Source organism: Pistacia vera, unplaced genomic scaffold, assembly GCF_008641045.1.
Source record: "Pistacia vera cultivar Batoury unplaced genomic scaffold, PisVer_v2 Contig4, whole genome shotgun sequence".
NCBI classification, from domain to species: Eukaryota; Viridiplantae; Streptophyta; class Magnoliopsida; order Sapindales; family Anacardiaceae; genus Pistacia; species Pistacia vera.
This window is the reverse complement of record NW_022196223.1, coordinates 253,316-281,227: the sequence shown is the minus strand read 5'-3', so window position 1 is coordinate 281,227 and position 27,912 is coordinate 253,316. Positions and strand designations below refer to the sequence as shown.

At 35.4% G+C, this 27,912-nt stretch overlaps 2 protein-coding genes and 1 long non-coding RNA gene across 6 annotated transcripts; all 3 read left to right on the top strand.

Annotated features, from left to right (window-relative positions):
* Window positions 1-639: 639 nt before the first annotated feature.
* Window positions 640-20,999, top strand: LOC116141461 (putative disease resistance RPP13-like protein 1). Of its 4 annotated transcripts, XM_031426964.1 has the most exons (4): window positions 640-865; window positions 1,230-5,389; window positions 5,589-5,770; window positions 6,084-6,221. In XM_031426964.1, the coding sequence occupies exon 2, from the start codon at window positions 1,783-1,785 to the stop codon at window positions 5,314-5,316; it is 3,534 nt and encodes a 1,177-aa protein (XP_031282824.1). In that variant the 5' UTR covers window positions 640-865; window positions 1,230-1,782; the 3' UTR covers window positions 5,317-5,389; window positions 5,589-5,770; window positions 6,084-6,221. The 4 variants fall into 4 exon arrangements, with proteins under 4 accessions (XP_031282824.1, XP_031282825.1, XP_031282823.1 ...); XM_031426965.1 differs by lacking the exons at window positions 5,589-5,770; window positions 6,084-6,221 and adding an exon at window positions 20,899-20,999 and having other exon boundaries at window positions 1,230-4,447; XM_031426963.1 differs by lacking the exon at window positions 6,084-6,221 and having other exon boundaries at window positions 1,235-5,389; window positions 5,589-6,077.
* On the top strand, window positions 6,241-9,918 carry LOC116141466. Its single transcript, XR_004129811.1, has 4 exons — window positions 6,241-6,611; window positions 6,925-7,369; window positions 8,075-9,367; window positions 9,465-9,918. It is a non-coding gene; the product is annotated as an uncharacterized LOC116141466 (long non-coding RNA).
* Window positions 21,000-23,864: 2,865 nt separating the features above from the next.
* Window positions 23,865-24,568, top strand: LOC116141473 (putative disease resistance RPP13-like protein 1). The gene is made up of 2 exons (XM_031426979.1): window positions 23,865-24,186; window positions 24,422-24,568. The coding sequence occupies exons 1-2, from the start codon at window positions 23,875-23,877 to the stop codon at window positions 24,497-24,499; spliced, it is 390 nt and encodes a 129-aa protein (XP_031282839.1). The 5' UTR covers window positions 23,865-23,874; the 3' UTR covers window positions 24,500-24,568.
* Window positions 24,569-27,912: the final 3,344 nt, after the last annotated feature.

The following is a 27,912-nucleotide window of genomic DNA, read 5'->3' as shown; positions in this document are numbered from 1 at the left end:
GACGAAACGGCTTCATCGAGGGACTCCTCATCTATACTGTTGGATAGATTGTTGGTCGATCTATCTAACGACATCGGCAGTTGTCCAACATACATGCCAGCCAGTTTCTATACACTATTGGATGGATCATCGATCAATCTATCTAAACGGTATTGGCGGTGTGGCCAGAGTCACCGTCGATGATTGACCTAGTTCCTACCAACGGTGGTTTGCTGACATACATGCCAGGCGCCAGCTAGTTTTTATTCTTCACTTAAAAAGTTAAATTAAAAAAAAATTGAAATTGAAGATAGGGGTTTAAATGGTTAATTCCCAAGTTTACAAGGTAATTGTCATTAGATTGTAAGTTAGGGGTGTAAATAATATTAACCCTATAATATATATTGTGCAAAGTGAGGAGAATGCTCTTTTACCCTTAAAACTAATGTCAGAATTTTAACAGTGGGTGGGAAACTGTTTTTTTTTTTTTTTTTTTTTTTTTTTTTTTTTTTTGTTTTTCAAACGTTTTGGGTGGGCAATTACTTACGCCAAACCTTGTGTGGGAAATTGTCATTCTCCTTTTTAAAAGAAAGTGACTCTTTTAGACTGTCTGGTCGTCAAATGTCAAGAGCGCGTAGAAGCATCTCCACCGAAATTTCCTTGCACCTCATCCCACTGAAATTTCTGTATTACCGATCTCTTCATTTACTGCTTTTGATTTTCCGGCATTCTGATCCAACATTCCACACGCTTCTCTCTCAAAACTCTTGATTACTCGGAGGAAGTAATCACGTTTCTCCTACGACTCTCTCAATTACTTCTCTTATTCTTTGGCGCTCTTACGAACTCCCTCAATTTCCACTACTCTTCTTTTCTGAGTGTTAAGGTAAGCAGAATACTGCAAGTTTACTTACTTTTTTTCTTTTAATTTGATTGTTGATGCATTATTTTCATATTTACATTTTGATGAATGTTTATCACCATCTTAATACCGTTTTATAATTTTAATTATTAATTTAAAATTCAATAGGAATCTGTTATATATATATATATATATATCTTGTGGGAGGATGATTTTTGCAGAATTACATGGGTTTTTAAATTAAACAGATTATATTATTCATGAATATTTAGTTGAAATTAATAGTTGTTCTCAGAAGGCAAATGGAACACTTCAATTATCATGTATATATATTGAACATCATTCTCTTTAAGGTAATTTAGCTTTTTCATTTCTTTTCTTTGGATAGACTAGACCAAAGCCATGGAAGAGGCCTTTCTCGCTGCGGCCCTTCCGGTGCTGTTTGAAAAATTGGTACGCGGTGGGCTGCGGTTTGCACTTCAAGATGGTGTACGATCGAAGATAGGAAAGTGGGAGCAAAAGTTGAAGATGATTGGGGCAGTGCTCATTGATGCAGAGGAGAAGCAACTGACGGAGAAAGCTGTGAAAATGTGGCTGGAAAATTTACAAGACTTGGCTTATGATGTTGAGGACATTCTGGATGAATTTGCAACTGAAGCTTTTCGGCGCAGATTAATGGCAGATAGTCTTCCTAGCTCTATCCCAGCTTGTTTCACTGCTTTGAGCCCAACTGCTATTAAGCTCAAATTGAGTATGTGGTCCAAGATAAAAGATATCAACATTAGGTTGGAAGAACTCAGTGAAACAAAAGACCAGCTTGGTTGATCAAAGCAAATTCTGCAGGCCCATCAACTGCTGCAGTCTCAAGACCAAGTGATACAACTTCTCTAACCAAATCTTCTTTTTTTGGTAGAGATGATGATAAAGCCAAAATACTTGAAATGGTGTTAATGGATAAACCAATTGATGACAAGTGTCATGTGATAGCCATTGTTGGCATGGGAGGAATTGGCAAAACAACACTTGCTCAGGAGGTGTACAATCACAAAGCGGTTGAAGATTTCAATGTAAAAGCATGGGTTCATGTTTCTGACGACTTTGATGTTTTGAGAATCTCAAAAGCAATTTTTGAGTCAATTACTCGCTCCTCCTGCAATCTGACCAATTTAGATCCTGTCCAGGCTGAATTGAGAGAGTTTGTACGAGGCAGAAAATTCTTACTTGTCTTAGATGACGTTTGGAGTACGGATTATGACAAGTGGGAGTCCTTGAAATCTCCTTTTATGGCTGGAGCCCAGAAGGGTAGGATAATTGTGACAACACGCAACCTTGAAGTTGCATCAAGGATCCCCGGATCCACCAAAAGTCATGAATTAGCACTCCTAGCAGATCAGGATTGTTGGTCCGTGTTCACTGAGCATGCATTCAGGCATAGAGTTACTGGTGCAGATTCAAATTTGATCTCAGCTCGTGAGAAAGTTATTGCAAAGTGTGGAGGCTTGCCCCTAGCTGCAAAAGCTCTTGGTGGCTTGCTCTCTCGTCAAACGGTGAACGAGTGGGAGGGGATACTGAACAAAAAAATCGGGAATGAGTCATATGATAATGATGAAATTCTACCGGTATTAAGATTAAGCTATTACCACCTTCCTTGGCATTTAAAAAGATGCTTTGCTTATTGTGCTATTTTTCCAAAGAACTTTGAGTTTGTGGAGAAACAACTTGTCTTTTTATGGATGGCAGAAGGTCTTATTCAGCCAACAGAAAACAATAAACAACTGGAAGAAATTGGTGGTGAGTATTTTCGAGATTTATTGTCAATATCCCTTTTTCAACAGTCAAGTAGAGATAACACTAAATTTAGAATGCATGATCTGGTCCATGATCTAACCCAGTGGGTTTCTAAAAGGACATATTTAGAGTTGAAAGATGAATTGGGATCCAGGGAGCAATATATCAGAACGGCTCGCCATTCTTCTTACATGTCTAGTAATCATGATGGTAAGAAAAAATTTGAACTCCTCTGTGAAGCTAAGCGTCTAAGGACATTCTTGCCGCTGAAGCTATATGAAGATGGTACTCGTTACATAACTTCTATGGTTCTTTATGATTTGTTGCCAAAGTTAGAAAGCTTAAGGGTGCTATCTTTAGCAACATATTATATCATTAAGCTACCAGATTCAATCGGAGGCTTGATACATTTAAGGTACCTCAACCTTTCTCAAACCAAGATAAGAAGTTTACCAAAGTCAACAAGTTCGTTGTACAACTTACAGATTTTGTTATTGACAGATTGTTGTAATCTCACAGAGCTACCTGCCAAGATAAGGAATTTGATCAATCTACGTCATCTTGATATTGCTGGTGCAAATTCAATAACAGAGATGCCTTTGGGGATGAAAGAATTGACATGCCTCCAGACATTATCTAATTTTATAGTGGGGAAAGATACCGGATCTGATTTAGGTGATTTGAAGTGTCTGAAGGATCTGCGTGAAAAGCTCTGTATCTCAAAGCTGGACAATTCAAAGAATCCAAGAACATTCATACTAAGAGATAAGTGTTACCTAAAGGTGTTGGCGTTAGAATGGAGCTCTCAACTTGATCACTCACGAGATAATGCAGAACAAAAAAATGTACTAGAATGCCTAAAACCTCATGAAAATCTGAAAGAACTCACAATCAAATGTTATGCAGGTTCAGAATTTCCAAGTTGGGTTGGGAATCCATTATTCTCTAAATTGGTGGCCCTGAGGTTGGAAAGTTGTAAAAATTGCAGTTCTTTGCCTCCACTGGGGTTACTGACATCGCTCAAAGACCTCACCATAAAAAATATGACAGGAATAAAAAGAATTGGTTCTGAGATATATGGAGACGGTTGCTTTCAATCATTGGAGAATCTTTGTTTTCAGGATTTGGAAGAATGGGAGCGCTGGGATCCTATCCAAGAAAATGATAATGTTAGAAGATTCCCTCACCTTCGGAAGCTTTGCATTAAAAATTGCCCCAAACTCTCTGAAGCACCACTTGATTATCTTCAATCATTGGAGAAACTTGTGATTTTTGAATGTGTGCAATTGGCGGTTTGGTTCTCAAGACTTGCGACGCTCTGTGAACTAGAAATAGAAGGATGCAAAGAGATGGTGTGCAATAGTCTGACTGACTCCAAGTCACTAAAGTCTATGACTCTTTCAGATTTTTCTGACTTTGGAAATTGGTTAAGACAAGAGCCGTCTATCCTCACCTCCCTCCAGGTGCTATGCATTAAGAATTGCAATGCTCTAAATTCATCTTTACTTGCAGGTCTGAAAAATTTCTCTCTTCTTGAATGCCTGGAAATCAAAGGTTGTGATTCTCTGGAATCCATTTCCAGAGAGCAGTTGTCTTCATCACTGAAAAGGTTGTCAGTAATAAATTGTAAGCAATTGCAAAGTTTGTTGGATGGTGGAGACAATTCTTCTTCAGTGATCAATGAATCTCTTCTTGAATGCTTGTACATATCCGAATGCTCATCTCTCACATGCTTATTCTTAGAAGGCCCATTACTTGCAGCGCTCAAATTTCTTGAGATTCAGAAATGCTCACAGCTCACGGCATTACCATCAAGAGGTGAGTTACCTGCAGTAGTCAAACATCTTCAGATTTGGAAATGCTCAGAACTCACAACCTTATTGGTAAGAGACCACTTACCAGAGGCGCTTGAGTACCTTCGAATTACTAAGTGCCCCAAGCTTGAGTTAATAGCAACAAGGTTTCATAATAACATGCCTCTTCGTGTTATTAATATCTCAGATTGTGAAAAAATTGAATCCTTACCTGATGGTTTACACAATCTTAGCCTTCTTCAGTGGATTGATATAAATGACTGTCCAAGTCTCGTTTCCTTCCCAAGAGGAGGGCTTCCCAACTCCATTGTTAGCGTTTCAGTGGATAGATGTGAGAAACTTGAAGGCTTACCAACCAGAATGCAAACCCTCAACTGTCTTCAAGAATTAACCATTCGTAAATGTCCAAGAATCCCATCAATTTCTGCGGAAAGCTTTCCCTTCAACCTAACATCACTCTCTGTTGAAGATCTAACTATCTGTGAATTATCGCTTTTTGAATGGGGGTTGCACAGGTTCGAATGTCTTAAACATCTGTCTATTTTCGGATGCTTAGATGTAATCTCTTTTCCGCAGGACAAAATGCTGCCTACCTCTTTAACTAAGCTGGAGATTCGAAAATTCCTGAAATTGAAACGCTTATCTTCCTTGGGTTTTGACAACCTCACCTCACTTGAATATTTGTTGATAAGAGAATGCCCAATTCTCACTTCTCTTCCAGAGATGGGTCTCCCATCTGCACTTTTAAATTTGTATATTATTGATTGTCCTGTGCTGGAAAAAAAGTGCAAGAAGATGAAAGGAGAAGAGTGGTCCAAGATAGTTCACATTCCTTGTGTTGAGATAAATCACAAATTCATCCATGAAGAATAAGCTGTAGTGAACTCAAGAACAATGAAAGATAGTAGAATATCACATTTGCCACATACTATCTTTGTACTCTGAGGTTTGTCAATTTCTAACACCTGAACAATTTTTTACTTTCATAAGAAAAAATTTCAAACTTTATGTCAACAGTTTCAGGTTGGTAGTAGAATTAGCTTCTGAAAAGTGTTTAGTTCCTTCTTTTGGTATCTATTTTTCCTTCCTTTTGGTTTTGTGTTTGTTTTATCTTCATGTTCGTGTTTATTTTTTATTTTAATCAGTGGGATGCAAGTGGAGTACTTGAATTGGAATTTGGAGTACAGCTTCCGTTATTAAGACCTTTAGGCTTAAAGCTTTCTGGTATAATAGTGTGCGCAAGCTTGAAGTTATATGATTGATACTATGGTTGGCACTTGGCAGATATGGGTTTCAGTCAGATGATCAGTTTATTTGCATTGACGAGGTAGACCAAAAGCACAGTGATTGTAGAGGCATAAATTTTTTCCACAAATCTCTTGCATCTTCTGATGCCTTCTACCCCATCTATATATAAATATTTTCAATTCATTCCTATATGTGATTGCAAGATGTTACGAACAATCCAAATATATTTAGCATAGGCAAAGTAATGGTTTTAGATTTAAAGCCTTGAATCTTTTGGTTTTACAAGGTTATGGTTAAATGACAGTATTTATGCTTCTACTTACAGTTGTTTAATAGCACTAATTTGTTTGTGTACAATGCATTTGTGAAAATCTTATGACATCTTTTTGCAGATTACCAAAGGAATCAAGTCTTTTCAGTGTCAGGCAATTGCATCAATCTGTTACCCTGATATAGTTTTATGAATGTCTGTTTTTTCCTGCTGCCTTTCTTCCCCATCTTCGTGCAAGTATATTCAACTCATTTCTATATCTGATGTTAAGNTCAATTTCTAACACCTGAACAATTTTTTACTTTCATGAGAAAAAATTTCAAACTTTATGTCAACAGTTTCAGGTTGGTAGTAGAATTAGCTTCTGAAAAGTGTTTACTTCCTTCTTTTGGTATCTATTTTTCCTTCCTTTTGGTTTTGTGTTTGTTTTATGTTCATGTTCATATTAATTTTTTTATTTTAATCAGTGGGATGCAAGTGGAGTACTTGAGTTGGAATTTGGAGTACAGCTTCCGTTATTAAGACCTTTAGGCTTAAAGCTTTCTGGTATAATAGTGTGCGCAAGCTTGAAGTTATATGATTGATACTATGGTTGGCACTTGGCAGATATGGGTTTCAGTCAGATGATCAGTTTATTTGCATTGACGAGGTAGACCAAAAGCACAGTGATTGTAGAGGCATAAATTTTTTCCACAAATCTCTTGCATCTTCTGATGCCTTCTACCCCATCTATATATAAATATTTTCAATTCATTCCTATATGTGATTGCAAGATGTTACGAACAATCCAACTATATTTAGCATAGGCAAAGTAATGGTTTTAGATTTAAAGCCTTGAATCTTTTGGTTTTAGAAGGTTATGGTTAAATGACAGTATTTATGCTTTTACTTACAGTTGTTTAATAGCACTAATTTGTTTGTGTACAATGCATTTGTGAAAATCTTATGACATCTTTTTGCAGATTACCAAAGGAATCAAGTCTTTTCAGTGTCAGGCAATTGCATCAATCTGTTACCCTGATATAGTTTTATGAATGTCTGTTTTTTCCTGCTGCCTTTCTTCCCCATCTTCGTGCAAGTATATTCAACTCATTTCTATATCTGATGTTAAGATAAATAGTCCAACAGTATTTAGCTGAGTATACATCTTCCCAAGATGCATCTTCCTCTGCGGAACTTCAAAAAGGTTCTTTTGGAACTCCAGTAGGCATAAAATGAAAGAAAAATAGTTGCATTTATCATGTCTTTTTGTTTTTATATAAATGCGATCCACTGCATGGCATTTTCATTAATCTGATACCCTAGCACTCAATTTTATAAGATTTCGCGTTTAGAGCAGCTCTAATTAGCAGGATGATAACAGCTAAATTTTAAACCACAGACCATGGTTGTGTTAATATTATTATTGTCTGTTCATCAAGATGAAACTGTGGAAATCCTGTATTGAGATAGAGACTCCAAGAACAGGAAATGAATCCTGTGCGAATTTTAATTTTATACACAGTTTTGAAAATAATTGGGAATCAATGTCATCCTTTTGTATATCTGGCTTCTTTTTTTGGGTAAAATATATGCTTACTAAATTTGTCACTCCCTTTGTTTGGAATGAAATATCTAGTATAGAAACCGCTACAAGTGCTAACGCTGCTGAATGTTACATTCCCTGATCCTGAAGAAGATTCTCATATGTCTGGTTCAGGTTCACCCTTCCACAACAGGATAGGTGTTGAGCCTTCAGCTCAATAAGAACAACCATACCTGCAGAGTGTGGTCGTGTCTGTGATTAAGCTGGAGAGGGTGGCATAGTTTTATTATTGAGTCTGTTAAAATCTGGTTAATTAGTTAAATAACAGACCATTAGTGAAACGGTGGGTTTTGTACCTTGAGGAAAGTTCACTGTTTTTAAGTCACTTAAGTTCAGTGCTGTTTAGCTTCTAAATTCTTGTATATAAGACAGCTGTTGTACTCATTTGTGATGTAATTTTGTTGTCCTAGTTACCTTTTTCTTCTTTCTCTAAAATCATTTCAATACGCATGAAAGAGCAAAGATTAGCTAGGAGGCTTCCTTATCACAGAAACGCTGTTTCAGATAACTCTCCAACCGCTATTGAGNTCTGTTCATCAAGATGAAACTGTGGAAATCCTGTATTGAGACAGAGACTCCAAGAACAGGAAATGAATCCTGTGCGAATTTTAATTTTATACACAGTTTTGAAAATAATTGGGAGTCAATGTCATCCTTTTGTATCTCTGGCTTCTATTTTCGGGTAAAATATATGACTAAATTTGTCACTCCCTTTGTTTGGAATGAAATATCTAGTATAGAAACCGCTACAAGTGCTAACGCTGCTGAATGTTACATTCCCTGATCCTGAAGAAGATTCTCATATGTCTGGTTCAGGTTCACCCTTCCACAACAGGATAGGTGTTGAGCCTTCAGCTCAATAAGAACAACCATACCTGCAGAGTGTGGTCGTGTGTGTGATTAAGCTGGAGAGGGTGGTATAGTTTTATTATTGAGTCTGTTAAAATCTGGTTAATTAGTTAAATAACAGACCATTAGTGAAACGGTGGGTTTTGTACCTTGAGCAAAGTTCACTGTTTTTAAGTCACTTAAGTTCAGTGTTGTTTAGCTTCTAAATTCTTGTATATAAGACAGCTGTTGTCCTGGTTACCTTTTTCTTCTTTCTCTAAAATCATTTCAATAGGCATGAAAGAGCAAAGATAAGCTAGGAGGCTTCCTTATCACAGAAAGGTTGTTTCAGATAACTCTCCAACCGCTATTGAGGAGAGAGTCTTCCATGCAACGAATGTATGGTACTATTAACCAATCATGAGGTAAGTGCATGTCACATTTGCTGATGTGGTGTTGTATGATTGGTTGATTGTGTATACATATGTTACAGAATAGTTTTTTTTTTTTTTCTTGCCCTTATTATTCGGACACAACACTGTACATGTTCGTATTACTTTTGTCTCTGTAAAGAGTGTTTTCCCTCTATTTGGCTGAGGTTTAACATGGAGGACTTGAGCGTTTGTGCCGTCATGTTGGGTGAGACTGTCCCATTTAGTTTTTTCGGTATTTCATTATCAAATGGAAGAACAAAATTATAATATAAACAAATATCCTTTTCACATTTCTCAATAAATCGGGGTCTATAACAAAGTCTATTAATTATTGTAACTCAATCCAATCGAGAGAGCCAGCGATAAATCGAGGGAGAGGCAATACAATGCTATATATGACTCATCCATGGTCCTCCATCAGGGACATTTCACTTTTCCCTTCTTGACATTACATGTTAAATTACAAATCAGAAGTTGACGGAAGAAAGATGGTGTGCGGCAGTGAAATTTGACTTTTGACAGTTGACAAATATTTTGGGAGTTGGGTAATTGATGAAGGTAAGGATATCTTTATCTAAACTCTTTGATCTTCTTCTTTTCATGCCAATTATTATATGTTCTTGCTTCTTGAACTAAGTATTGCTTTTTTAAGTAGGCCAATCTTATCGATGATCCAGAGGGCTGAAGAATAGAGATAATTGAGACCTAGAGCGGAACAGAGTGTTTGAACTAATGAGCATTTTGCTTTTGAGATAGCATACAACCAGGTGGGCAATGATACTGAATCAAAAGGCGGTACCGAATCGATCAATTCAGATATTCAGACTGTAACTATGTCGCCCCTAGCAAGATAGTACTTTCTCTATACATGCATGCTTTGGTAAGCATGCATATACATTTTTGTTCACCAGGTTTAGACCTTCTTCATCTTGAGCTGTTTACTTTACCAATGGCATTGTTCCGAGACTATCTTATTGGAAATTGTTTTATGAGTGAAAACACAAGAAAGGTGAGTTTGTGTACAAAACAGAACTGAAACTCTGCAGAAATCAGAGGAAGCAAAAGACGAGTCTAGAGTCTATTTATTTATTATTATTATTATTATTATTTTTTTGTATTTTCCAACACCACAAATAATTTAGCATAAATATAATTGCATCCAATGAGTTCCTTTATTCTCATATTCAGTTGAATTCAAACTATTAAACAACTGGAGCTGAGACTAATAAAATACAAACAAAACAGAGTCGAACAGAGTACTATGTAATTACATCGATATTTCTTGTGTTACAAGACATTAGCATTATCTAATCCTTGACCGGCAGCTGCAGCGCCTCATGAATCACTTTTTCTTTTCCATTTAAACCAAAAGGGCAAAAAATGAGTGGTTCTGGGCCGCTCTCAGAAGAGTCAACACGGTATTTTTTCAAACCGATATTTCCACCTCTCTTATTAAACTCTCAATTATTTCTCTTAATTCTCTCATCAACATTTTAACAACTCTCTCTCAAACTCTACTCTTGTTTTCTCAGTGTTAAGGTAAGCACAGTACTGGAAATTTACTTCTTTTTCGTTCCCAACCTCTCACCGTATTGCGACGCAGAGGTAACGGATGTAAGATGCATTGCGGAGAAGAATTTGACTTCACAGGCTGCTTTAAACGAATGCGGTAAGGTTGTCATTTCTGGAACTACTTATGTTTTTAATTTTCATCTCAATATCTCTCTTTCTTACTAAATACATTTTATCTCCTCAGCTATTTGAAATAACTTGCCTCAAAGCAGAGGCCATGAATGCACTATGCTGTCCTATACCTATGGATAGCCCTTTGACGATTATCTACTGTCTCCTTTTTTTTCTTTTTTCTTTTTTTCTTTTTTTGAATAATGTAAAGACTCTGTTTTCCTTTTTCATTTCCATCTATGCATTCACTTTTACTGGATAGCCCTGGACGATTATATGTTTGCTTGTTTTGTTACTGGATTAAATGTGATTGGTTTTTTAATTTTATGATGATATTATATAGTCTTTCTTAAGGGTTTTTTTTAATTTTAATTTATCAGATTCTATAGTTCTCTCCCTGGAAATACTGATTAAGTTGAATGAATATAACTATTTTTGTATCAGAAATTTGACAGCCGAATATAATAAAAATGGGAGGGCACTTCTAACTTGTATTCCTATCAAGTTTATTCATCCATCCGTTAGAAGGAGGTTTAGTGCATATTGATCGAACAAAATCAAATCATACACCTAATTAATTTTACTAGTATCTATTGCAAGCATACCATGAAGCTTAGTTGTGAGGATCTTATTACGGAATCCAATTCAGATTAAAAACATTCTATGATTTGGTATTATCCCTCTTATGATTTGGTATTATTCATATTTAATGAGTATTAAAAACATCTTATTTTGGTATTATTCATATTTAATTTGCTTGTCCTTTCCTTGTTGTTTAGGCTTCTTGTGCTTATTATCCATCTTTTTAAACCATCCACGGTTAAGAAAGAATTCCTTTATATTCTCCACTGCACCAATCACTTTTTCTTTTCCTTTTTCAAAAGTGCAACAGGATTTTTTTCCTTGGATATCTCCACCTCTCTAATCAAACTCTCATTTTTTCTTATTCTCTCTCTCTATCACGCTCTACCATCTCCTCTAAACAACCTGTGTTCTCAGTGTTAAGTGTAACATAATATAGGAAAATTAGGGTGCGTTTGGCATATATTCTATCCATATTCTAATTCTATTCCCAAATACGTTGGCACATTATTGAGAAATATCAGATATTTTTTTATTATTTTTAGACCAACTTGTTTATTAATTCATTAATTGCCCATAGAAAAAAAGTTTAAAAAGTATAAAAACACCTCCACCCACCCATGCTCGCCAGATTCCGGCAACCACCGTCGGTGATATCATAATCGTCACAACCGCCTACACCATGACTGAACTGGTTGGTAATTCACCGATCTGCCTTCAGAGACGGCCAAATCTTGCCTATCGTTGACCGACAACTGACGGCCAGATCTAGACTTTTGCGGCCATCGCCGGCCAGTCTGGTCATAGATCTGACCTTTTTCGGCCAGATCTGTGGTGGATCTGGTGGAAAGGCCATATTGATGCCCTACCCGTCAAATTCGCCCGTCATGTCGTAATGCCATTGCTAGCTAGATCCCGAGCATGGCCGGAATCTGGCACTGGATCCGGTAGTGGGGTGTTTTTGTCATTTTATAAAATTTTTATATATTGGGGTGTTTAGTTAAATTAGCAAACCTGGGTTTTTTAAAATTTTAAATTTTACCTCGTAATACTCCCAATTCAACTACCCATATTATTCCCAAATCCTATCAATTTTTAAATCTGTTTTTGAATTTTATTTTCATATTTACATTTTGATCTATCTTCTTACCATTTTGTTCATTTACGTTAATTATTGCAGAACCTATAGGCACAATCAATATATTGTTTTAACTTTTTAAACTGGGCTTAAAGCATCTTTAAAGGATTCTCTATCACCTAAACTCTTTATTATAATAAGTTTATCCATAGAAACAAGAGTCCAATATACTTTTTATTCTTTAAATATAAATTAAAAAGTAAGTTTGACTCCCCACATTTAGAGTATCTCCAATGGTGCTTTTGTTTTGAAGAGCATCTTTCATATAATAAGAGCATCTTCATTAATTTTAAAATATAAAGAACACAATTTGTATTCAAATCCAATATACTCTTTAAATTTAATGGAGATCTCTTTTTTAGAAGAGACTTAATGGAAGAGAGAATTAATAAATAATCATAGGAACTTGTAATTTTTATTATAGGATAGAGAGTGAAATTTGCTCTCTAAATGTGGAGAGCCAAATACTTAATTTATTATAATATATAAAGATCTATATTGTAGTATGAAAGATGTCGTTGACTCTTGTTTTTATAGGATAAAATCTTTATAATAAGAGTTTGAGATTAATTATGTAGTATTGGAGTGATCATGGCTCTTATTTTGAAAAGCATATTTCATATAATAAAGAGCATCTTCATTAATTTTAATAAGATAAAACCATTTTTATTCAATCCAATAGACTCTTTAAATTTAATGAAGATACTCTTTATTTTAAAAAAGAGATTGATGGGAGAGAGAATTATAAAACTTGTAGTTTATTAATTAAATTAAGATAGAGAGTGAAATTTGACTCTCTAAATGTGGAGTCAAACTCACTCTCTAATTTATATTTTAAAGATAAAGAGTATGTTGGACTCTGTTTTTATAGATAAACTCTTTATAATAAAGAGTTTGGTTTATAAAAAATCCTTTGAAGATGCTCTTGAGAGTCAATTTCACTACTATCTTAATTTTAAATAATAAAGCATTTTTTATAATTTTATTATTATATTTATCTCTCTATTATAGTTTCTTTCTTGAAAAAACATATTCTCTCTCGTAAAATTTAAAGAGTCTCTTAGATTTGAATAAAAATTTTGTTCTTTATATTTAAAAATAAAAAACGGTCCGTTTGTTTTGTTATTTCGGATAGGATTTCTGAAATAGTATTAGGGATTGGATTGGTTATTATGACGTAATTTGATTATAATATAGTTATTGATATTTTGACCTTGTTATTTGTGCTAAATAAATTGTTGAATCTTATTGATGTATTTTTTATAAATATTTATTATATTTTTAGTGCATTTTGTTAATAATAATTATATTATTATAATACTAAAAAAACTAAACTTGTCATTTACTTTTATAATATTAAACATTTGATTGGTAATTTCTAACCACTAAATATTTTTTTTTTTAAAAAAACTCATATTAATTTTAAGTATAATCCAACTATTAAAAACACCACATTAATACATATATTAAAGCTACTAATTATCAACCTTCAGAATCATTTGTACACATATACTTCATAACAACTACGACCTGGTCATATGTGCTGTCTACAAGTTTGTTATGTTATCCTACAGTCGTCATATGTCTATATGTGAAAGAAGCAGGAGCTATACGCTAGAATAATTCAGATCGGCTTGACTGAGTTCGCTAGAGGTTGAATGCAGGTGGAAGAGAAGTTGCGGCGGTGGTGTGTGTTTGGAAGAAGAGGACTGAAGAAATAAAGAAAGCGAAAGAAATAAAAAAGAAGAAGGGCGATGGCAAGTGGAAGAGAGACTTGTCACGGTGGGTTAAGGGAAATGAGAAAGAAGTGAAAAAAAAAAAAAAAAAATTGCAGATGAAACCCCACCAACATGACGGTCAAATATGCCAAGAGTAGTATTTATTGAATACAACTTTTAAGTAAAAAAAAACACAATATTTCAAAAATTGTTCAATATATAAAATAGTAACCCAAACACACTTAAAGATGCTCTTATTTATGAAATATGCTTTTAAAATAAAGAAACCATGATATATCTTATGTTTATAATCAATTTGTTATGATTAGGTAATATTTAACTAAAGTATTAAAAAAATAAAAATAAAAAGATATGAAAAAATGTTAAATAAATGGGGTATCCTACATTCTCTTCAAAATTCTGGTCCAACACTCCTTTCCGAAACTCTTGATTGCTCGGAGGAAGTAATCACGTTTCTCCTACAACTCTCTCAATCTCTCTAGCTACTCTCAATTACTTCTCATATTCTTCGGGGCTCTTACCGACTACCTCAATTTCCAATACTCTTCTTTTCTCATGTCAAGTAAGCAGAATACTGCAAGTTGAATTAGCATTTTTTTTTTTTTTTTTAATATTTGATCATCATCAACATATTATTTCATATTTCATTTGAAGTAATACTAGCCTTACAAAGAGCATACAAAGAACCATACAAATAGTTAAATCCAGCCTTTGAAATTCATGATTGTCTCTTTCTCTCTCTCTTTCTTTTCCCCTTCTTTCAAGGGTTGGTTTGACTCTTTGTATGCCTCTTTGTAAGGCTAGTATTACTCTTACATTGATGAATTTTATCAGCATCTTAATGCGTTTTATAATTTAATGCGTTCTATTATATAGATCTTGTGGGGGGATGATTTTCGCAAAATTAGATGGGTTTTTATTATAATTAAATTAAACAGATTGTATTATTCATGAATAATTAGTTGAAATTAATAGTTGTTCCAGAAGGCAAATGAACTCTTTAATTATGATGTATATATATGGACATCATTCTCTTTGAGGTATTTAGCTTTTTATTTATTTTCTTTGGATAGACTAGACCAAAGTTTCAAAAGTGACATGGCACGACTGGCCCACGCCTCCTCTACCCCAAGCTCCATGGAAAATTAACTGAAGTTCACTTTTTTTTCCTTTAAACTTAGAATTCAGGAACGTGGGGTATTAGAGGTTTTGTTCAGAAGACGTCCATTGTTTTGGCAAGCAAAACTAGATGGACGCAAGGTGTTGTACGATACTTAAGTCTCTACAGATATTTCAGATTTCCATTATTAAGGCAAGGTTTTAATTTTTTGAAACTCTTGTATCATACTTGATCTTAACATAAATGACGTTTACTGAATATTTTATACACCTGTCAGATTTCTTCATTTCCCCAGAAGAGAATGTGTTATCAGATCCAGTCATTCATTGTGATCTCTTCAACCATGGTTGCTTCTAATTTTCTAACTTCTCCTCGTGTTAAAATTAAGCAACGCTTCATATTTTATATTTTAATCCAAATCTGTAATTTATACTTATTATTGTTTGTATGCAGAGCTAGGTTATGAACTTCAACTGGAGTAAGGTTAGGCAACTAGTGATGGCTAATGTCTGTCTGCTTTTCTATTTGATGATTATATATCTGCTTGTTTCTGTTTATGGATAAGAAATTTTGATGATATTATTAGTCTTTTCTAACATTAATTTATCTGATGGTATGTTAATAAGGCATTCTGTGATTACCGGTAACTTCACCTTTTTTTGTTATGGTGGATTGTTGTCACTTAATCTTTTGCGTTACAGGACTTTTTACCATTTCCGTTAAGGGCATACACTTAGAGGTTTATTGTTTCTTTTAATTTACACTTACCATTAACTAACGTCTCTCTAATGTTACCGTTTCTAATGTCTCAGCTATCATCATTTACTAGTGTCTATCTAACGTTACCGTGAATTAACATCTATATATTAATGTTAGCTATGTCTCATACCTTATCGTTGTTGATGCAAGATTTTACACCAATTAGAGTGATCCGATTGACCTCGGTAGCTCGAAACGGATGTGTGCGTGATTTAGGATAAACCAGCAATCGAATAATTTAAGAGCAAAAATGGTGATGACAAGTGGCAATTTTTAATGTGGTTCGGCAATTTAGAACTTGAGCCTACGTCCACGTTTCTCTTATTATTGGAATTACATATGATGATCTTCTCTAGACCATTCCCAGCCCCATGAAAACAAGTTGTGATGGGTTTATATGTACCCATTTACATGATAGAGTTGATGTAAGATTCAAATATGTAGGATTAGGAAGTTGCATGATTTTCGACTACTTTAGTTGGAATCTAAGTCAATATGATATCGTCTTTCCAAATTGAGCCAATCTAAATATCTTCTCTCTTAATAAGGAATTATCCTCTCCGGATTTCCGCACACAAACATGAACTAAAGTTCTTAAGCCCTATCGTTGACTAATGTCATTATATCGTTTACCAATGTCTCTATGCCGTTAAAAAATGATAATGAACAATATTTTCATCATTATATCGTTAAATAACCTTTTTACCAGAAAAGGCTGGAAAAGATTGCCAATGTTTTTCATCTTTTTCGACGAAACGGCTTCACGAGGGACTCCTCATCTATACGTTGGATAGATGTTGGTCGATCTATCTAACGACATCGGCAGTTGTCCAACATACATGCCAGCCAGTTTCTATACACTATTGGATGGATCATCGATCAATCTATCTAACGGTATTGGCGGTGTGGCCAGAGTCACCGTCGATGATTGACCTAGTTCCTACCAACGGTGTTTGCTGACATACAGCCAGGCGCCAGCTAGTTTTTATTCTTCACTTAAAAAGTTAATTAAAAAAAAATTGAATTGAAGATAGGGGTTTAAATGGTTAATTCCCAAGTTTACAAGTAATTGTCATTAGATTGTAAGTTAGGGGTGTAAATAATATTAACCCTATAATATATATTGTGCAAAGTGAGGAGAATGCTCTTTTCCCTTAAAACTATGTCAGAATTTTAACAGTGGTGGGAAACTGTTTTTTTTTTTTTTTTTTTTTTTTTTTTTTTTTTGTTTTTCAAACGTTTTGGTGCAATTACTTACCCAAACCTTGTGTGGGAAATTGTATTCTCCTTTTTAAAAGAAGTGACTCTTTTAGACTGTCTGGTCGTCAAATGTCAAGAGCGCGTAGAAGCATCTCCACCGAAATTTCCTTGCACCTCATCACTGAAATTCTGTATTACCGATCTCTTCATTTACTGCTTTTGATTTTCCGGCATTCTGATCCAACATTCCACACGCTCTCTCTCAAAACTCTTGATTACTCGGAGGAAGTAATCACGTTTCTCCTACGACCTCTCAATTACTTCTCTTATCTTTGGCGCTCTTACGAACTCCCTCAATTCCACTACTCTTCTTTTCTGAGTGTTAAGGTAAGCAGAATACTGCAAGTTTACTTACTTTTTTTCTTTAATTTGATTGTTGATGCATTATTTTCATATTTACATTTTGATGAATGTTTATCACCATCTTAATACCGTTTTATAATTTTAATTATTAATTTAAAATTCAATAGGAATCTGTTATATATATATATCTTGTGGGAGGAGATTTGCAGAATACATGGGTTTTTAAATTAAACAGATTATATTATTCATGAATATTTAGTTGAAATTAATAGTTGTTCTCAGAAGGCAAATGAACACTTCAATTATCATGTATATATATTGAACATCATTCTCTTTAAGGTATTTAGCTTTTTCATTTCTTTCTTTGGATAGACTAACCAAAGCCATGGAAGAGGCCTTTCTCTCTGCGGCCCTTCCGGTGCTGTTTGAAAAATTGGTACGCGGGCTGCGGTTTGCACTTCGAAGGGTGTACGATCGAAGATAGGAAAGTGGGACAAAAGTTGAAGATGATTGGGGCAGTGCTCATTGATGCAGAGGAGAAGCAACTGACGGAGAAAGCTGTGAAAATGTGGCTGGAAAATTTACAAGACTTGGCTTATGTGTTGAGGACTTCTGGATGAATTTGCAACTGAAGCTTTTCGGCGCAGATTAATGGCAGATAGTCTTCCTAGCTCATCCCAGCTTGCTTCACTGCTTTGAGCCCAACTGCTATTAAGCTCAAATTGAGTATGTGGTCCAAGATAAAAGATATCAACATTAGGTTGAAGAACTCAGTGAACAAAGACCAGCTTGGTTGATCAAGCAAATTCTGCAGGCCCATCAACTGCTGCAGTCTCAAGACCAAGTAGACACTTCTCTAACCAACTTCTTTTTTTGGTAGATGATGATAAAGCCAAAATACTTGAAATGGTGTTAATGGATAAACCAATTGATGACAAGTGTCATGTGATAGCCATTGTTGGCATGGGAGGAATTGGCAAAACAACCTTGCTCGGAGGTGTACAATCAAAAAGCGTGAAGATTTCAATGTAAGCATGGGTTCATGTTTCTGACGACTTTGATGTTTTGAGAATCTCAAAAGCAATTTTGAGTCAATTACTCGCTCCTCCTGCAATCTGACCAATTTAGATCCTGTCCAGGCTGAATTGAGAGAGTTTGTACGAGGCAGAAAATTCTTACTTGTCTTAGATGACGTTTGGAGTACGGATTATGACAAGTGGAGTCCTTGAAATCTCCTTTTATGGCTGGAGCCCAGAAGGGTAGGATAATTGTGACAACACGCAACCTTGAAGTTGCATCAAGGATCCCCGGATCCACCAAAAGTCATGAATTAGCACTCCTAGCAGATCAGGATTGTTGGTCCTTGTTCACTGAGCATGCATTCAGGCATAGAGTTACTGTGCAGATTCAAATTTGATCTCAGCTCGTGAGAAGTTATTGCAAAGTGGAGGCTTGCCCCTAGCTGCAAAAGCTCTTGGTGGCTTGCTCTCTCGTCAAACGTGAACGAGTGGGAGGGATACTGAACAAAAAAATCGGAATGGAGTCATATGAAATGATGAAATTCTACCGGTATTAAGATTAAGCTATTACCACCTTCCTTGGCATTTAAAAAGATGCTTTGCTTATTGTGCTATTTTTCCAAAGAACTTTGAGTTGTGGAGAAACACTTGTCTTTTTATGGATGGCAGAGGTCTTATTCACCAACAGAAACATAAACAACTGGAAGAAATTGGTGGTGAGTATTTTCGAGATTTATTGTCAATATCCCTTTTTCACAGTCGTAGATATACACTAAATTTAGAATGCATGATCTGGTCCATGATCTAACCCAGTGGGTTTCTAAAAGGACATATTTAGAGTTGAAAGATGAATTGGGATCCAGGGGCAATATATCAGAACGGCTCGCCATTCTTCTTACATGTCTAGTATCATGATGGTAAGAAAAAATTTGAACTCCTCTGTGAAGCTAAGCGTCTAAGGACATTCTTGCCGCTGAAGCTATATGAAGATGGTACTCGTTACATAACTTCTATGGTTCTTTATGATTTGTTGCCAAAGTTAGAAAGCTTAAGGTCTATCTTTAGCAACATATTATATCATTACTACCAGATTCAATCGGAGGCTGTATACATTTAAGGTACCTCAACCTTTCTCAAACCAAGATAAGAAGTTTACCAAAGTCAACAAGTTCTTTGACAACTTACATTTTGTTATTGACAGATTGTTGTATCTCACAGAGCTACCTGCCAAGATAAGGAATTTGATCAATCTACGTCATCTTGATATTGCTGGTGCAAATTCAATAACAGAGATGCCTTTGGGGATGAAAGAATTGACATGCCTCAGACATTATCTAATTTTATAGTGGGGAAAGATACCGGATCTGATTTAGGTGATTTGAGTGTCTGAAGGATCTGCGTGAAAAGCTCTGTATCTCAAAGCTGGACAATTCAAAGAATCCAAGAACATTCATACTAAGAGTAAGTGTTACCTAAGGTGTTGGGCTTAGAATGGAGCTCTCAACTTGATCACTCACAGAATAATCAGAACAAAAAATGTACTAGAATGCCTAAAACTCATGAAATCTGAAAGAACTCACAATCAAATGTTATGCAGGTTCAGAATTTCCAAGTTGGTTGGAATCCTTATTCTCTAAATTGGTGGCCCTGAGGTTGGAAGTTGTAAAAATTGCGTTCTTTGCCTCCACTGGGGTTACTGACATCGCTCAAGACCTCACCATAAAAAATATGACAGGAATAAAAAGAATTGGTTCTGAATATATGGAGACGGTTGCTTTCAATCATTGGAGAATCTTTGTTTTCAGGATTTGGAAGAATGGGAGCATGGGATCCTATCCAAGAAATGATAATGTTAGAAGATTCCCTCACCTTCGAAGCTTTGCATTAAAAATTGCCAAACTCTCTGAAGCACCACACTTGATTATCTTCAATCATTGGAGAAACTTGTGATTTTGAATGTGTGCAATTGGCGGTTTGGTTCTCAGACTTGCGACGCTCTGTGAACTAAATAGAAGGATGCAAAGAGATGGTGTGCAAGTAGTCTGACTGACTCCAATCACTAAAGTCTATGACTCTTTCAGATTTTTCTGACTTTGGAAATTGGTTAAGACAAGAGCCGTCATCCTCACCTCCCTCCAGGTGCTATGCATTAAGAATTGCAATGCTCTAACATCATCTTTACTTGCAGGTCTGAAAAATTTCTCTCTTCTTGAATGCCTGGAAATCAAAGGTTGTGATTCTCTGGAATCCATTTCCGAGAGCAGTTGTCTTCATCACTGAAAAGGTGTCAGTAATAAATTGAAGCAATTGCAAAGTTTGTTGGATGGTGAGACAATTCTTCTTCAGTGATCAATGAATCTCTTCTTGAATGCTTGTACATATCCGAATCTCATCTCTCACATGCTATTCTTAGAAGGCCCATTACTTGCAGCGCTCAAATTTCTTGAGATTCAGAAATGCTCACAGCTCACGGCATTACCATCAAGGTGAGTTACCTGCAGCACTGAAGCACCTTCATATTGGAAATGCTCAGAACTCACAACCTTATTGGTAAGAGACCACTTACCAGAGGCGCTTGAGTACCTTCGAATTATATGCCCCAAGCTTGAGTTAATAGCAACAAGGTTTCATAATAACATGCCTCTTCGTGTTATTAATATCTCAGATTGTGAAAAAATTGAATCCTTACCTGATGGTTTACACAATCTTAGCCTTCTTCAGTGGATGATAAATGACTGTCCAAGTCTCGTTTCCTTCCCAAGAGGAGGGCTTCCAACTCCATGGTTAGCGTTTCAGTGGATAGATGTGAGAAACTTGAAGGCTTACCAACCAGCATGCAAACCCTCACTCTCTTCAAGAATTACCATTCGTTGTCCAAGAATCCTCAATTTCTCGGAAAGCTTTCCTTCAACCTAACATCACCTCTCTGTTGAAGATCTAACTATCTTGAATTATCGCTTTTTGAATGGGGGTTGCACAGGTTCGAATGTCTTAAACATCTTTCTATTTCGGATGCTAGATGTAATCTCTTTTCCGCAGGACAAAATGCTGCCTACCTCTTTAACTAAGCTGGAGATTCGAAATTCCTGAAATTGAAACACTTATCTTCCTTGGGTTTTCACAACCTCACCTCGCTGGAGTATTTGTCGATAAGAGAATGCCCATTCTCACTTCTCTTCCAGAGTTGGGTCTCCCATCTGCACTTTTAAATTTGTATATTATTGATTGTCCTGTGCTGGAAAAAAGTGCAAGAGAAGAAGAGAGAAGAGTGGTCCAAGATAGTTCACATTCCTTGTGTTGAGATAAATCACAAATCATCCATGAAAGATAAGCTGTATGAACTCAGAAACATGAAAATAGTAGAATATCAAATTGCTACATAATATCTTTGTACTCCGAGGTTTGTCAATTTCTAGCACCTGAACAATTATTTACTTTCATGAGAAAATTTCAAACTTTATGTCAACAGTTTCAGGTTGGTAGTAGAATTCTTCTGAAAAGTGTTTACTTCCTTCTTTTGGTATCTATTTTTCCTTCCTTTTGTTTTGTGTTTGTTTTATGTTCATGTTCATATTTTTTTTTTATTTTAATCAGTGGTAGCAAGTGGAGTACTTGAGTTGGAATTTGGAGTACAGCTTCCGTTATTAAGACCTTTAGTCTAAAGCTTTCTGGTATAATAGTGTGCGCAAGCTTGAAGTATATGTGATACTATGGTTGGCACTTGGCAGATATGGGTTTCAGTCAGATGATCAGTTTATTTGCATTGACGAGGTAGAAAAGCACACTGATGTAGAGGCATATATTTTTTCCACAAATCTCTTGCATCTTCTGATGCCTTCTTCCCCATCTATATATAAATATTTTCAATTCATTCCTATAGTGATTGCAAGATGTTACGAACAATCCTATATTGCATAGGCAAAGTAATGGTTTTAGATTTAAAGCCTTGAATCTTTGGTTTTTAGAAGGTTATGGTTAATGACGTATTTATGCTTTTACTTACAGTTGTTTAATAGCACTAATTTGTTTGTGTACAATGCATTTGTGAAAATCTTATGACATCTTTTTGCAGATTACCAAAGGAATCAAGTCTTTTCAGTGTCAGGCAATTGCATCAATCTGTTACCCTGATATAGTTTTATGAATGTCTGTTTTTTCCTGCTGCCTTTCTTCCCCATCTTCGTGCAGTATATTCAACTCATTTCTATCTGATGTTAAGATAAATAGTCCAACAGTATTTAGCTGAGTATACATCTTCCCAAGATGCATCTTCCTCTGCGGAACTTCAAAAGGTTCTTTTGGAACTCCAGTAGGCATAAAATGAAGAAAAATAGTTGCATTTATCATGTCTTTTTGTTTTTATATAAATGCATCCACTGCATGGCATTTCATTAATCGATACCCTAGCACTCAATTTTAAAGATTTCGCGTTTAGAGCAGCTCTAATTAGCAGGATGATAACAGCTAAATTTTAACCACAGACCATGGTTGTGTTAATATTATTATTGTCTAAATATAGAATGCATGACCTTGTCAAAACCATGGCCCGATGGATTCATGGAGAAACAGTATATTCCAGATCTGAAGATGTGCCGGGGGTCAATGAGCAACCAGAGTGTGATAAGAAAAATAAATTTGAACTATTCTATGATGTTGACAACTTACGGACATTTATGCCCGGACTCCTATGTAATGATGACAGTCATCGTATTACTGATATGCTTCTCTCAGATTTGCTGCCAAAGTTCAAAAAGTTAGGGGTGCTATCTTTGGAGAAGCACAATATTATAAAGTTACCCAGTTCAGTTGAAGGTTTGAGATATTTAAGATATGTCAACCTCTCCAGCACTATGATCAGAACATTACCTGATTCAATATGTTCATTACTCATCTTGCAAATTTTGCTGTTAAGGGATTGCTCTCATCTGGTAGAGTTGCCTTCCAATTTGAGGAAACTGATCAATTTATGGCATTTTGATGTTACTGGTGTCAATTTACTTAGAGAAATGCCATCAGGAATGAAAGAATTGACATGTCTTAGAACATTACTCAATTTTATTCTAGGCAAAGGTGTAGGCTCTGATCTGAAGGATTTGGAAAACTTAAAATTTCTTCGTGAACTTTACATTTCAAGATTACATAATGTAACTGTTTCATAAGATACACAGGACTCCGTATTAATTGATAAGAAGGATCTGAAAGTGTTGGTATTAGAGTGGGACTCTCAGTTGGATGACACACGAGATGAGTCAGTGGAAGAAAATGTACTGGACACTCTCCAACCTCACCAAAATCTGAAAGAACTCACAATCAAAGGCTACGCCGACACAAGATTTTCATCTTGGCTTGGAGATTCAACATATTCAAATATAGTGGTGTTAACACTGGAAAGATGTGAAAAATGTATAGTATTGCCTTCACTTGGAAGCTTGGGCTCGCTTGAACACCTCACTATCAAAGGAATGACAGGAATAAAAAGGATAGGTTCTGAGCTTTTCAGAAAAGATTGTTCAACTCCTTTTAAATCACTGAAGACTCCTTGTTTTGAAGATTTTCAAGAATGGGAGCACTGGGATCCTGTTGAAGAAAATAAGGATGTTGAAATATTCCCTCGCTTGGATGAGCTATCCCTTGTGAAATGCCCCAAACTCCGTGGAAAATTACCCGAAATTGACTATCATTGGTTTAAGCTTAGAATTGAGGAATGTGGGGTGTTAGAGGTTTTGTTCACAAGACTTCCATGGTTTTGCGAAGCAGAAATAGATGGACACAAGGTACAGTGCGGTACTTAAGTCCCTTACTGATATTTCAGATTTTCGTAACTGATTAAGGTAAGGTTTTCATTGCCCCCAAGAAGAGAATATACAATCTGGATCTAGTCATTACATTGTGATCTCTTCAACCATGTTTTGTTTCTCCTCGACCTTGAAATTAATGGCAATGATTCATATCTTATATTTTAATCCATAATCTGTAATTTAACTATTTTATTATTGTTTGTTTATGCAGACCTATCTTATTGAAGACACGGAGCTAGGATATGAAGTTCAAATGGAGTTAAGGCAACTAGTGTCTAGTGATAGCTAATGTCTGTCTGTTTTTCCTATTTGATGAATAAACTTATAAAAGCACTTGTGATGGAATACTGTCTGTTTTTGCGTTCGTCTTAATATATTTAAGACTTTAAAACACTCTGTTCATTTTCACTTCACTTTAGCTTTTTGAAATATTCTGAAATGCATTCATATTATATTATGATGTATTGTCAATATGCACATTTAATTCTTTCCCTAACAATTTTAAAGTGAAAATATCAATAATAAACTATCTGATCAAATTCTCAATTATTTCTCTTATTCTCTCTCTCATCATGCTCGTACTAACTCTCTCTCAAACTATACTCTTGTTTTCTCGATGTTAAGGTAAGCACACTACTGGAAAATTTACTTCTTTTTAAATCTATTTTTCAAATTTTTATTTTCATATTTACATTTTGATGTGTGTTTATCATCATCTTCATACCATTTTATTCATTTATCATTAATTCCTATTGACTGGATCTTGCCCCTTTTTACACTTGTGAGAGGATAATTATTCAGAACCTATGGGCACAATCAAATTATGCAAATGACATTTTTCATAGTATATTGATAGTTATAGAATGAGATAGGCTTGATTAATTTTATCAACCATTTTTGAAAACATCCATTAAGTTGATGAATTATGAAAAATAAATTATAAATTCTATTGTTGTATTATTCATTTTCAGAGTTCTGGCACCATTTTAAGTGATTATTGTCTGAGTGTCATTTCACATATCATCATTCTCTTTATATGACAGTTCTCAACCTATGTTTAACTCGCTCCATAATACACTTGGTACGTTGCTGGAAAGAATGAGACTGAAGTCGTATGAGACGAGCGGCTATGCTCAATTCTAGAGAAGTGGCTGGAAATATTGAACTATTTATGAAAGTAGTTCCCGAGGAAAATACAAGAAACCAGACCAATGTGGACGTGAAAGTGTGGCTGTGCGATGTCCAAAACGTGATTGATAATTTGAAGGACATATTGGATGAATTTGAGTCATTGCCTGCTCGTCAGAGGCGAATCACAGGCAAGAAAAGTGTCACGACCAGCTTGCTTGCCCAAGCATGCTGCACGTGACTTACTGATTAAGTATACTTCAGGGTGAAGCAAACTTAAGAGCTAAGTTAACTTAGGGGCTAAGTTAACGACTCAGCAGCTAGGTTCGGTGACTAAGCACCTTCATTTCCAAGATTGCATGCATGTGCGCCACCCACGAGCTTCGTTTCCAAGGTTGCATGCATGTGCGCCACCCACGAGCTTCGTTTCCAAGGTTGCTCGCATGTGCGCCACCCACGAGCTTCGTTTCCAAGGCTGCCCCAATGCTCGACNTCATTCTTTCATTTTCATTTGTTTCTTTGTTTTATTATTGATTATTGTTTACTTTTGTTTAGCAGTGGAAAGCAAGTGGACTACATGAACTAGGCTTCCTGGTATTCTGGTAAGCATACTTCATCTAATTGATTGCTTAAAAAAAAAAATTGTGAAATTAATCAAATCCTATCGTTTGGCAGATATGGTTTCAGTTTTATTTTGGTTGTTGAGGTTCACTTAAAGCAAGGCATCATTGTAGAGGCGTATCATTTTTCCATACATTAGTAATTCTCATTGGGAGATTGGCCAGGCCAGATCTCAGCCTGAGCCTCTTTCTCCTCCACGTCGCCCTTCCTAGCCAAGTCGATTTATTATGCTTGTCGAGATGAGATGGAGGATGAAATTTAATTGGAAGATTTCTGTAAAGGAATTTTGGTTGTTTGGATGATTATTTCTGTTAAGAAAATTCATTGTTTGTATTGAATAATATGGTAATGATAAAAGCTTTCACATCTGTCATCAATTCCTGATCTACAACAAGAAGTCAAACTAAATCGGTGGTTCTGGGCTGCTCTCAAAGTGTCAACAAAACTCAATTATTTTGTCTACAGTCTGACTACAGATATTTCGACCTCTCTTATCAGACTCTCAATTATTTCTCTTATTCTCTCTCTTATCACGCTCTCTCAAACACTACTCTTGTTTTCTCAGTGTTAAAGTATGCACAATACTGGAAATTTTACTTCTTTTTATGTATGTTTATCAGCATCTTTATACCATTTTATTCATTTATCATCAATTTAAGCTTAGATATAAAACGATACGGATTCCTCTTAACTGGATCTTGCCCCTTTTTACACTTTGTTAGAGGATAATTATTGCAGAACATATGCACCATCAATATACTTTTTTTTTAACTTTTTAATTGGGCTTATGTTCATAATTAAATTAAATAAATTACATTTTTCATGAGTAGATAATAATTAAATAAAATGATAGGGAAAAATGTTAACTAAATGGGGTATCCTACATNAGGGACGGCCGTCCATATTTACATTATATTTAAAAAAAAAATTAATAATAAAAAAATTTTACAAACTGGGGACGGCCGTCCATCATTTAGGGACGGTCATCCCTAAAATTTGGACGGCCGTCCTGCTAATTTGGACGGCCGTGCCAGTCCATATAGATGGATGCCCGTCCAAATTAGCAGGACGGGCATTCATCATTTAGGGACGGCCAGTCCATATAGATGGACGACCGTCCAAATTAGCAGGACGGTCGTCCATCTCTATGGACGCCCGTCCCACATATTATATGGAATGGACGCCCGTCCTGCTAATTTGGACGGGCGTCCATTTATGTCTGTTTTCAATCGGTCCAACGTGGCGGCTTCCACGTGTTTCGGTGCAACTTTTTGGTGGATATAGCATTTTTGTTCTAAGCAAGGCGTTTGTCCGATTTTCTTTCTGAGGTTATTTTCGTCAATATATTTATTTATTTACTGATTAATATCATATTATTTACTTTTTAAAAGAATCCATTGCAGCGGATGTTAAATATTAAGTAAAATCCTTAAGTGACTTGATGATAATCGAGCATAGAGTAAAAGAAAATTTCATAAACTTTTGAGATTAAATTTCTCAAACACTAATAAAGGTGATTATTAAAGTTTTTATCCAGCCAATAATTTTAAAATTTTAAAAAATTAGTTGAGATGTAGACAAATTGGTCCAAATACCCTTGTTATATAAAAAAAAAAAAAAAAAACTCAATCACCGTATAAATATATTTTTAAAACCAGTGAGGATTGTAACAAAATAATCCCATTCTCAAGAAAAAGCTATAAACTTAGAACTCTGGGTTTGCCTCCATTGATAAAGAGAAGAACATTGGATTAAAAAGTTTTGAGTGATTTGTAAGCATATATAATTATATCTTTTAAGATTCATCCTTTGTATTTGATTATATTCCACACTTGCTAATTTTCTTTAATTTGTGGTTGATTCTTTGTCAAAACACTTAATTTGATCCACAAGTGTTTTTCGGTGGCATCAATTGGAGACTAAAAATGGTATTCATTTTATGGATTTGATAAC